General features: G+C 44.4%; 1 protein-coding gene across 1 annotated transcript in view; it reads left to right on the top strand.

Moving 5' to 3' along the window:
• Positions 1 to 12,568, top strand: part of pik3r4 (phosphoinositide-3-kinase, regulatory subunit 4) — a 104,535-nt gene that overhangs the window by 20,033 nt on the left and 71,934 nt on the right. Inside the window, exons 6-8 of the mRNA XM_038796378.1 lie at positions 1,807 to 1,980; positions 2,650 to 2,795; positions 4,313 to 4,516. Coding sequence (XP_038652306.1) covers positions 1,807 to 1,980; positions 2,650 to 2,795; positions 4,313 to 4,516 — 524 coding nt within the window. The remainder of the gene's footprint in view (positions 1 to 1,806; positions 1,981 to 2,649; positions 2,796 to 4,312; positions 4,517 to 12,568) is intronic.

Raw genomic sequence — 12,568 nt, 5'->3', positions numbered from 1 at the left:
GGGGCAGGTGGCACTGATGTATTAGCTGGCTGTTCAAAGCAGGCATAGAACTTGTTCAGTTCATCAGGAGGGATGCTCCAGCCCCAGAGATTCTGCCTGGCCTTGCTTTGTAGCCTGTGATCTCGTGTAAGCCCTGCCATAGACGCAGTGGGTTTGTCTCGTTGGCCTGCGACTCTAGTTTGATCCGGTATTGTCTTTTGGTGTCCCTGATGGCTTTCCGTATGCCATGCCTGGATTTCTTATATAGGTCAGGGTCATCAGACTTGAACGCCACCGTCTGGAACTTCAGCAAGGAATGAATCCTTCGGTTAAGCCAGGGTTTCCGACTGGAGAACACCCGTATTGTCTTCTTTGGTACAGTCCTCGACACACTTACTGATAAAATCTGTGACGGTGGTTGCGTATTCGTCCAAGTTACCTGCCGCGGCCTTGAATATGGACCAGCCCACAGACTCCAAGCAGTCGAAAAAGTCCTCTGAAGCCTCGGACAAGCACTGCACGGTTTCTTGACTGGCTCAGCATGCTTGAGGTGCTGTTTGTAAGCCAAAATAGGAGTTCCGACTTTTGGTTGGATTTGCCAAAGTGAGGTCAGGAATGGAGCGGTCGGCACCTTTGATGCTTGTGTAGCAGTGGTCCAGAGTGTTTGAACCTCTGGTGGGGCAGGAGTTGGAGTTTGGATAGAACCATCCCAAGGTTGGCCTGGTTGAAGTCTCCAGCCACGTTTGTCAGGGCTTCAGGGTGATTTGTTTTTTGGTTCTTAATGGTGGTCTGATCAAAAGATACCTCAAACTTAGAAGTTGAGAGATTGTGTTTTTTTTATGCCAAGTGCTGTTATTGTACTACGTACGCATTTCAACAACCAGTACCACTTTCTAAAACCTGTGTGTAGTCCTTTGATTCTCACCAAGTTAGTACTGTACAATTAATATACCAACAAATAACAAACTGAATGCATGATTCTTTTAATTTCCTTGGTAACGAAGTTTGGGAGTAAACATTTAGTTTCATAGATTCCCTACAGTGAGGAAAGAGTCCATTTGGCCATCCAAGTCTGCACCGACCCTCTGAAAGAGCACCATACCATGGCCCACATCCCCACCTTATCCCCGTAACCCCACCTAACCGTTGGACTCTAAGGGGCAATTTAGCATGGCCCATCCACCTAACCTGCATATCTTTTGACTATGGGAGGAAACCAGTGCACCTGGTGGAAATGCGTGCAGAAATTACAAACTCCACATCGACAGTCCAACAAGGCCATAATTGAACCCCGGTCACTGGTGCTGTGAGGCAGCAGTGCTAACCACTGTGCCACCGTGCTTCCCTTTTTTATCTAACTAAAAGTGTTGAAGGTTTAAATTCTTGCTGCATTTCAAAGTATGTCTCTTGCTTGTTTGTGTAACATTGTTATGTGATCGATATCCACAGGGATTATCTAATACACCCTCAAACACGTTTAAACCTTTTGGTAGCCTTCCAGTAAATGGGACACCGACAAATCAAGCTTGGTTTGAAATTTAAATTCACACTTTTGTTAGTCGTCAAATTGGGATGAGTTCTGATTGTCAGAAGAATATTCTGTTTATAAAATGATTGTCTGCTGTTCTGTCGCAGCCGTAGTTACTTAGTTTTATATTGTAGAATTGTCTAATTTTGACTTTTCTGGGCTTCTGATTGGAGGAGAAAACCGGATGCGATGAACCATACTTTTCTTGGGAAAATTGTACCTGATCCAAGTTCAATCTTTTTGAGATTTTGTTCAGAAGATTGAAGATGCTCTTAATTTTCAACCTGTTATATTTTCAGGTGTTGCAGCCTATGTTGGATGGCAGAGCTCATCAATCCTTAAACCTCTTCTTCAGCAAGGACTCAGTGATGCCGAGGAGTTTGTGATTTATAAAGCCCTCAATGCCCTGACCTGCATGTGTCAGTTGGGACTTCTGCAAAAGCCTCACATCTATGAATTTGCCAGTGACATTGGTGAGATTGATTGTCGCAAAAAGGTTGATGGTCGCATCAATTTTCCTTTTTTTTAAGATGAGCGCTGGTCACCTAGTGCAGTCTCCACCAAGTTATTACGCATTGAGTACAGACAGGGCATCCACAGGCTGTTCAAACATGCTGCACAGCAGAGGACACTTCTGTGAACGCGGATAAGCTTTCTGATTGGGGATGGGTGGAGTTGGGGGGGGGGGGGGGGGGGTGGGGAGGTGGGTTGGAGAGAGGGTGTAATAAGGAAGAGGCAATCTGTCCCCAGGTAGTGATTTAGTGATTGGCAGCAAGAATTCTGATTTCTGCGCATAGTGGGTTTTTGATTTAAAACAAAAAATCATTCATGGGATGGTGAGCGTCACTGGCTAGGGTAGCATTTATTGCCCATCCCTATTGGGGAGTTAGTTTCCGGGGTAAGGTTATGCTTTGCAGGATCATGAGGAAGTCTGAAAGTGGAATTCTTATGGTTCTTGAGTAAATTCTCTCTCTGCTGTACACACCTGGCATTTATACATCTAGATTTGAATTAATTTTGGTTAAATTGTTTGAATTAACTTGTATGAAGTGAGAGGATGCTATCTTGCTGCCTTTCTCTGTAGCTATTGTGTTATCTTGATATTTGTTTCTTTTTAAGATGACCCTTTTTGTTTACATTAGCACCTTTTTTGTGCCACCCAAATCTCTGGATACGTTATGGAGCTGTAGGATTCATAACAGTGGTAGCACAACATCTGAATATTGCTGATGTCTACTGTAAACTGATGCCATATCTCAGTCCATTCATCTCACAACCAATAATACAGGTACAGTAAAAGTAATTTGGTTTGTTCCATAATTGATTGTTTTGTAACAAGCTCTTGCAGTTTCTATTCTTCTCTGCATTTAATTTCACATATGATGGAAATTTTAATCCGTTACCTATGTTAGCCAAATGAGATTGATGTTACAGCATGATTGGATTGTGCTCACAATGATGCTGGGACTTATTTTAATATATCCAAGTGCTGAGAAATGTCCTATCCTGGGTTTTTCTCAACTTGAAATTGTTTTGTCTGCCTTGAATGCCTTCTGACTAGCCACAGAATGATAGTTATAAATGCCTGGGAATAAATTACCTGTCTGTTTTCTTGATCATGATTGAACTCAAGTGCTCATGATTATTAAATTGGGAGACTTTGCAGACTCATTGGTTCATTCACAAATGCAGAATTGCTTGAGTAGATTAAGTTTCTATTATGGTTTTATGTTTTGTAGGCAAGTGCTTCTGCAGTTCCAACTACAGTCAGCCACACTTCAGCAAGTTTCATAAATGAACAGTCTAAAATATCTTTGATATATTTTACTGGACCTTATTTGCATGTATTCCATACATTTGTATTGTTTCACCGGAATGATTGTTGAAATGTTAAATGGAAAGTCAGTTGAATTATTTTGCTTATTGCCTCTGCCATTGAAGGTGAGTGGTGGTAATATTCCCACTCATTGTTAATCTGTTTGTAAACACTATATCCTAAACTAATTAACAGATTTTAACGGAGCTTGCTACACAGATAGGATATGGCCCAAAGCAGAACTGATCAGTTTTTTGTCGAAAATCTGGGTCCTGCAATTTTTTCAAGGATCTGATAACATTGGATATTAGGGCATATCGACTTAAGAATATGGAGAGTTTTATAGAGTTTTATTTAGAATGTTGTTGATTGTCTCTGCTTTGGAATTAATCTAAACCGAGTTTTCAGAGCAACTTGTTGGATGTGGATTGGCTTGAATCCTCCTCAGTGAGTTGGAAGCTCTGAATAATTTTTGTTTCAGCTTTGTTACAGAGTATCAAACAGGCAGGGAAAAGCTTCCAAGAAGAGCTATGTAATTGTAATAAAGTTGAGTTAGAACGGCATGGCAGAGATATGTCCTCTTCACTTGTTAATGAATGTTTTTCAGACTTGCAAGTTTTTTGAGGGGGGAACAGAACAGTGCATTAAAAAGAGTACAGATAGGAGTATTGGAATTCATGATTGAATCTGTAATTTCCTCAATTGGCTAGCTTAGGAATTATTAATTGGCAACATGAATTGCTTTTGTTCCTGAATGCTTTTTATGGCCTGAGCTTGAGAGTAAAGCATCAATAAACACCATATTTTAGGCCATGTAGTGACATAAATTAGGGGAGGAAAAACTTATCCAAATTCTTTAAATATTCTGACTCCATAGTGACTTTGCTAAAGATCAATTTGATTTTTTTGAGCGATGATGCTAGTCAATGTAGACATCGTGTTTCAATTGTATTTGTCTTTCAAGCAGCTTGTTTTTGGAATTTTTACAGATAGACAAGGAAATTGTACTGTTGAGTGTTCTCAAGGAGCCAGTCAATCGTTCTATATTTGATTATGTGTTACGATCAAAGGACATAATGAACTTGTACAGGCATTTGAACTTGCGCCAGAAAGTACGCAATGGACTCTTGCTGGAATGTCCACTCCCAGAGGATCCAATTGTTGTACAACTGTTAAAGAAACTGCTTTCACAGGTAATACTTAATATAAATGTATTTTAAAAAAAAATGAATATAGGAATCTCTAATTGCATTGTTGATTTGGATGAGGTACCAAGGACAAAGGTTGGGACTGGTAGGGCAGCACGGTAGCACAAGTGGATAGCACTATGGCTTCACAGTGCCAGGGTCCCAGGTTTAATTCCCCGCTGGGTCACTGTCTGTCCGGAGTCTGAGTCTGCACGTTCTCCCTGTGTCTGCGAGGGTTTCCTCCGGGTGTTCCGGTTTCCTCCCACAGTCCAATGATGTGCAGGTTAGGTGGATTGGCCAGGCTAAATGCCCTTTGTGTCCAAAAAGGGGTCATTGGGTTACGGGGATAGGGTGGAAGTGAGGGCTTAAGTGTGTCGGTGCAGACCCGATGGGCTGAATGGCCTCCTTCTGCACTGTATATTCTATGTTCTTTGTTATTAAGACATCAAGGTCCAATAGTTAAATAACCTCAAGCCAGTCTGAGTCTAATTATTTCCTGAGAAAGTTTGGCAGATTGATGGAAGTACTAATGAATTTTGGTCTCCCTGTCACTATTGGGTTTCCTTGTGTTTCTCAAGATTTTTTTCCATCTGCAATAAATTATGGTGTTTTGTGCATGGCAGACCTATGCTAGGTAATGGATTTGTACAAGTGTAAAAACTAATGACGATCAGGTTAGTTGCTCATATTACTGCTATTTGTTACAGCAATTATGAGTCATTCTAATCTACATATCCTTTCTATTGCTAAAAATAGCTCTCTTTGTGACTTCTGCACCATCTAGATTAAATATAGTCTCCTTTGCAGCATTAAATTAATAACGTTAATCCACTTTCAAACAATAGAATAAGTTTTCAAATAATAAGAGAAAAATTATTGATATCTAAACATGTAATGCATTCTTCAGTCATTTAAAAAAAAAATATATATTCTTCATAAAATTTTGGTGTGATTAACTGTGTTCTGGAGCTATTCTTTAGTAAGCACTCGATCTACAAAATATTTTTAGTCAATATCCAAAAAAAACGATACTTTTGGTGGCATGATGCAGAAATACAGCTATAAAAACGGAAAATGCTGGAATTGCTGTGCAGATCTGACAGCAGCTTTGGAGAGAAACAAAGTAAATATTTTAGATTGATGAACTTTGAGCAGAACTTGGAAAAGTTAGAGATGGAATACGTTTTTAAACTAGTGAGAGGGAGAAGGTGAGAGTAAAAACATAAGGGAAGGTCTGTGATCGCATGTTGGGAACGAGGGACTGGAATCACAATAGAGCTTGTTGTGCAGAGTCAGTGGAGTGATAATGGGTCAGGCAAAGAAATGTCTAGAGGAGGTGTAAATGAACAGCTGCTCTCCAAATGCAAAAAAATAAGTTAAGCAAGAGAAAATCCAAGCCAGCAATAAAGAAAATAAACTGGGAGCAGAAGTTGGTTCAAAAATTGTTGAACTCTATAACTAGTACGGAAGGTTGTAAAATACCCAGCTGAAAGATGAGGTGCAGCTCCTTGAGCTTGCTTTGAATTTCACACAGCAGGAGGCGGAGGTCAGAAAGGTCAACATGAGAGCAAAGCAAAGAGTTAAAAATTACAGGTGACTGGACTGGAAGCTCTTGGTCATGCTTACGGACTGATTGGAGATGTCCACAAATCTGTAACCAATGTAGTGGAGACTACACTGTCCTGTAGTATGTGGGAGGTTGTGCTCGTTACTGGTGACCTGGTCAACCACATGTACAGAAAGTGCTGTCAGCTGCAGAAACTTGAGCTCCGGGTTTCACTGTAGCACATCGGAGACTGAGAGTTGCCTCGGTAGCCAGCTGTAGCAAAGACCAAAGTAATGAAACTATCCCACCCGGCATCGGCATAGGCACTGGAAACGACAACAACGTACCTAGCACTGTCGATCCTGAAAAGTCCCCTTGCTAACATCTGGAGGTTTCTGTTAGAATTGGGCGAGTTGTTTCACAGACTAGTCACAAAATAGCTTGACAAAATAATTCTGACATACGAATCATACTTGACAGAAACCACCATCATCTTCTCTGAGTATGACCGATCCAGCAGAGGTGATATATTCGGGCGGGAGTTGCTCTGGGATATAGACTCTGGAGCTCATAAAGTTGCATGGATCCTGACCAAATATGGGAAAGGATACCTCTTGCTGATCACCACTACTGCCCCCCATCAGCTGATGAGTTAGGATTCCTCCATGTTGAACACCACTTGAATGAAGCACTGAAGGTGGCAAGGGCACAGAATGTACTTTTGGTGGAGAACTTTAATGTGCAGCACCACAAACTGAGCTGGCCGTGAACTATAGCACATAGTTGCTTGACCGGGTCTGTCGTAGATAGTGAGGGACAAACATACTTGACACCGTTCTCTTTTTAAAAAAAATGTTTTTATTCGGGTTTTTCCTTTCATACACTACAAAATAAGTCTGTGTAGACCAGATACAATTTACAAAAGCCAAACATTGGAAATACCCTCCCCCATCCTTTTATTTTATTTTATTTTAAAATATTTTTATTGAATTTTTTCATCTGTATACTATACTATACAATAGGTGAGCAAGACTGTTTGTATGTACAATTTATCTGTCCCCCTTTCGTCGGCCATTCCCCCGCCCCTCCCTTTGTTGGTCGGGCTCCAACATGGGGCCCTTTCTTCCTTTGTAGATGCTGTAGGCCCTCTTTTTAGTTTTGGATTACTCTTAACCCTATGGATTTGTGGGGAGCCTCCTCGGTCTTTTCTGTGTCTTCCGCCCCCCCCCTGATGTTGCCCTGGGACCCTCCCTTGCTGCCCCCACCTTGTTCCTATCTGCTATTTTTTGTCCTGTCTGCCCTCACTAGCCTCAGCCCCCTTCCTATCCGCTATTGGTTGAGAACAAATCTCGGAACAGGCTGATGAATAGCTCCTACGCTTTGTGGAAGCCCTCATTCGACCCTCGGATGGTGTGTTTGATCTTCTCCAGATGGAGAAATTCCGACTGGTCTGCCAGCCAGTCCACAGATGTGGGTGGTGCTGCTGATCGCCAGCCGAGCAGCATTCCCCATCGTGCGATTAAGAAAGCAACAGCAAGGGTGTCTGAAACCCCGAAGACTGCCACTCTTGGGCACGGCTCCACCCTCACCCTACAACCTTGGACAAAGCTGTCCAGAACCTGACAAGTTTGGGAAAAGGCCCAGAACATGTGGGCGTGGTTGGCCGGGCCACCATTGGACTGTTCACATTTGTCCTCCACTTCCGGGAGCACGGTAGCATGGTGGTTAGCATAAATGCTTCACAGCTCCAGGGTCCCAGGTTCGATTCCCGGCTGGGTCACTGTCTGTGTGGAGTCTGCACGTCCTCCCCGTGTATGCGTGGGTTTCGTCCGGGTGCTCCGGTTTCCTCCCACAGTCCAAAGATGTGCGGGTTAGGTGGATTGGCCATGCTAAATTGCCCGTAGTGTCCTAAAAACGTAAGGTTAAGGGGGGGTTGTTGGGTTACGGGTATAGGGTGGCTACGTGGGTTTGAGTAGGGTGATCATTGCTCGGCACAACATTGAGAGCCGAAGGGCCTGTTCTGTGCTGTACTGTTCTATGTTCCGGGGAAAACCTGTTCATTTGGGTTCTGGTTAGGTGTGCTCTTTGCATCACTTTATGAGGCTTAGCCTTGCACAGGAGTTGGAGTTGGCCCTGCTCAGTGCTTTGCTCCGGAGTCCCCACTCTAGTTCCGTCTCTAGTTTGTCCTCCCATTTCTGTCTTGCTCATCTAATGGTATCCTCGCCCTTTCTAACAGTTGTCCGTAAATGTCCCCACAGTTCCCCTTCTCCATGCAATCTGCCTCCAGCAGTTCCTCTAGCATTGTGTCTCTTGGGGCCCTAGGGTACATTGTCGTCTCTTTGTGGATAAACTTTTTGATTTGTAACTGTCAGAGCTCCTGTCCATTCGGTAGCTCCAGTTTTTCCCTCAGCATGTCCAGGGTTGGAAGTCTGTCCCCCATGTAGAACTCACTAACCGCTAGCGTCGTCCTCCCCCCCCCCCCCCCCCCAGTCCTGACTCCACTTGTGGTTACTGCAGATGGGGGCCATGGTGGACACCCCAGTTAAGCAGAAGTGCTGTCTCATCTAGTTACCAATTTTTAACGTAGCTACCACCACTGGGCTAGATTGGTACTTTGCCGGGAGTGGGGTGGAATGGATGGGAGCGCGTCGTGGCTAGGACTCCATTTTCACCCATTCCTTGCTCAGCTCCCTTACCTATCCCTCGCTGTCTCGGCTGTGGCTGCCCAGTCGTAGTATTGCAGGTTCGGAAGGGCCAGGCCACCCATGTTCTTCTCCTCTGCACTGTAGTTTTGGGGATTCTTGATTTTCTCTTCTCTTCCTCTTTCCACCCCCCCCCCCCCCCCCCCCCCCCCCCACACCATAATAATTTTAACTATTCCTTGGAAAAGATGCCTTGGGGATGAAGATCTGTATGGAGATATGTATGGATCTAAACAGGAAGAGGCTTGGGAGTACATTCATCTTGATCATCTGCTAGGGAGAGCGGGAGTGCATTCCATCTCTGCAGGTCCTTTTCACCTTCCTCCGCCAGATTGGTTGGATTCCATTTGTGGATCCGTGTCCAGTTGTGGGCTATCTGAATCCCCAGATAGTGGAATTTGTTTTGGGCTAGTTTGAAGGGTAGACCCTCCAGCCCCCCCCCAATTTTGGGTTCACCGGGTATATCTCGCTGTTGCCCAGGTTGAGTTTGTAGCCCGAGAAGGCCACAAACTCTTCCATGAGCTTCATGATTTCCTTCAAGCCTTTCCGCGGGTCCGAGATGTACAGGAGCAGGTCATCTGCATAGACCGAGACTGTGCTCTCTGCCTCCTCTTCAGATACCCCTTCAGCCTTTTGCGTCTCGCAGAGCGATCACCAGGTGTTCAATTGCCAGGGTGAACAGGAGCGGGGACAACGGGCATCGTTGCCTGGTGCCCCTGTGCAACTGGAAGTATTCAGAACTGGTGATGTTGGTCAGAACGCTCGCCTTAGGGGTTTTGTACTGGTTTCACCCACAAAGTGAACCCTGTCCCTAGCCCAAATCGCTCCAGTACCTCTGAGGTACTTCCAATCGACTCTGTTGAAGGCCTTTTCTGCATTCAGGGAGACGATCACCTCTGCTGTTCTCCCTGGATGGGGTTAGTATCAGGTTCAGCAGCCGTCTGATGTTTGCAGTTAGCTGTCCATCCTTGATAAAGGATGTCTGGTCCTCTGCGACCACTTCTGGTATACAGTTTTCCAGTCTCTTGACCAGGACTTTCATGAGTATTTTTGCATCTACGTTAAGCAGCGAAATGGGTCTAAATGATCTGCATTCCGTTGGGTCTTGGGTATCAGCGATATGGTGGCCTGTGTTAGTGTAGGAAGCATGGAGCCCCGTGCTAACGAGTCTGCGCACGTCTCCTTTGGGTGCGGGGCCAGAGCCGGTGTGAATTTTGTATAGACTGCATATATTTTGTATTTGCAGTCTTCCCCACCTGCATGGAGTTGATGCTCTCCATGACCTCACCCAGTCCTATTGGTGCTTCGAGCTTTCTCTGCCTATCGTCCCCCATGACTGGCATGCCCAGTCCATTGGGTAACCATTTCATCCCAGAGTCCCCGTTGGGGGGCTCAAGAGGTGTACAATCCCCATTGGCTCAGAGGTGTACAGTCCCCAATAGAAGGCCTCAAATGCTTAGATGACCTTTTTTGGTTTGGCTACCAGTCTGCCTCTGCTATCCTTTACCTGGGCCTTCTCCCTTGTAGCTGTAAGCTTTCTCAGCTGGTTCGCCATATAATACTGTGGCTACAACGACTTGGAATCCTGCAGCAAGCAACTCACCTCCTGACTCCCCAGAGCCTGTCCTCTGTACAAGGCACAAATCAGGAGTGTGATGGAATATTCGCACTTGGCTGAATGAGTGCAGTTCAAAGAACACTCAAGAAGCTCGGCCTGCTTGATTGATATCTCTTCCACAAACATTCACTTCCTGCGCTACCGACAAACGGTGGCTGCAATGTGTACCATCTACAAGATGCACTGCAGGAACTTAGCAACGTCCCTTCGGCTGCACCTTCCAAATCCAGGACGATTACGAGGTCAGCAGGAACATGGGAACACCACCACCACCTGCAAGGCCCTTAAGTCACTTACCATCCTGACTTGGAAATATTTCGCTGTTACTGGGTCAAAATCCTGAAACTCACTCCCACAGTCTGGGAGGATCAAATCAAAGGGATTGCAAAAATTTAAGAAAGCTGCTCACCACCAACTTCTGAAGCGCAATTAAAGATGAAATGAAAATCGTTTATTGTCACGAGTAGGCTTCAATGAAGTTACTGTGAAAAGCCCCTAGTCACCACATTCCGGCGCCTGTTCGGGGAGGCTGGTACGGGAATTGAACCGTGCTGCTGGCCTGCTTGGTCTGCTTTAAAAGCCAACAATTTAGCCCAGTGTGCTAAACCAGCCCAGATGGGCAATAAATGCTCACTCAGCACACCCATATTTCATAAAATTTATTTTAAAAATACGATGTGAGAAACAATGTTTTTCACAGAGCGAGTGGTTCGGATCTGGAGTGCACTGCCTGGAAATATGGTGGTGACGTGGTGGTGACAAGTCAACAGAAACAACATAGTGCTACAGGGAAATGGCAGGAGAATGGCACTCAGTCATAATGCTCATTAAGAGAACGCCGCTCAATGAACTGAATGGCCTCCTGCGCTATAACAATTCTGTGATTCTGTGAATAGTATACTAAAATGAAATGTATTTGCTTGGTAGTGCAAAACGCTGGTATGATGTCAGAGCTTTTTGTTTGGCACTCTTGAGGACAGATGCAAGAATACTAAATTTAAAGGGAACAAAAATTTGTACTGCATGTGAAAAGGCTGCTGATTGGTTGGTTGGCAATTCAACTCTGGTCAAGGCATTGCATGAGGGAACAGTTATCCATTAAGCTTTTGATTAAACTTAAATTTTAAAAAAAGTCAATCAATCAGCATGCTTTTCTCATGCAGTATAACTTCCTTTTGAAATTCGATATTCTTGTCTGTCCTGATGAATGCAAGATGGAAAGCTTAATCATATATCATTCAGTAATACTCAAATTAAAAGGGATACAAGAAAGTTATTTCCCTTTGGGCCATAGATAATGAGGAGGTAAAAGGGGAAGTTTTGCATTTTCTGTGCTTGCATGGAAATGTGCTGCAGAAGTAGGAGGCATTGTGAAGAATATTGAGGACTGGACCTGGGTATTGTGGAAGGAATGGTCTCTTTGAAGAATGTGCAAACTCCACACGATCAGTGACCCGGGGCTGGGATCGAACCCAGGTTCTCACTGCCTTGAGGCAGCAGTGCTAACCACTGTGCCACGTGTCACCCTTGGCTTTGGGGGATGGGGTGATGGTAGATGAACTGAGAGATATTGGCGTGTAAGTGCACAAGTCCCTAAAGGTAGCAGTACAGATAGATAAGTTTGTAAAGGCATATGGAATGCTCTCCTTCACTGACAAGAGGTATAGAATACAAAAGTAGAGATATAATGATAGAATTGTATAAAACACAGGCAAGGCCATAATTGGGGTATTGTGTACAGTTCTGGTCACCATGTCACAGGCAGGATGTAATGGTGGGCAGCACGGTGGCGCAGTGGTTAGCACTGCAGTCTCACGGCGCTGAAGTCCCAGGTTCGATCCCAGCTCTGGGTCACTGTCCGTGTGGAGTTTGCACATTCTCCCCGTGTTTGCGTGGGTTTTGCCCCCATAACCCAAAGATGTGCAAGGTAGGCAGATTGAACACGCTAAATTGCCCCTTAAATGGAAAAAATGAATTGGGTACTCTCAGTTTAAAAAAAAAAGGAAGAATGTAATTGCTCTGGAACGCGTGCAGGGAAGATTTAGCAGACTGTTGCCAGGGCTGGAAAATTGTAGCTACGTGGAGAGGTTGGGGTTGTTTGGCTTGGAATAGAGAAGGTTGAGAAAGGCATGATTGAGGTATACAAAATTGTTAGAGGTGGAGATAGAGTAGACAGGAGGAACCTGTTTCCC

Source organism: Scyliorhinus canicula, chromosome 5 (assembly GCF_902713615.1).
Source record: "Scyliorhinus canicula chromosome 5, sScyCan1.1, whole genome shotgun sequence".
In the NCBI taxonomy this organism is placed as follows: Eukaryota; Metazoa; Chordata; class Chondrichthyes; order Carcharhiniformes; family Scyliorhinidae; genus Scyliorhinus; species Scyliorhinus canicula.
The sequence above is the reverse complement of the archived record's forward strand: the minus strand, read 5'-3'. Positions and strand labels throughout refer to the sequence as shown.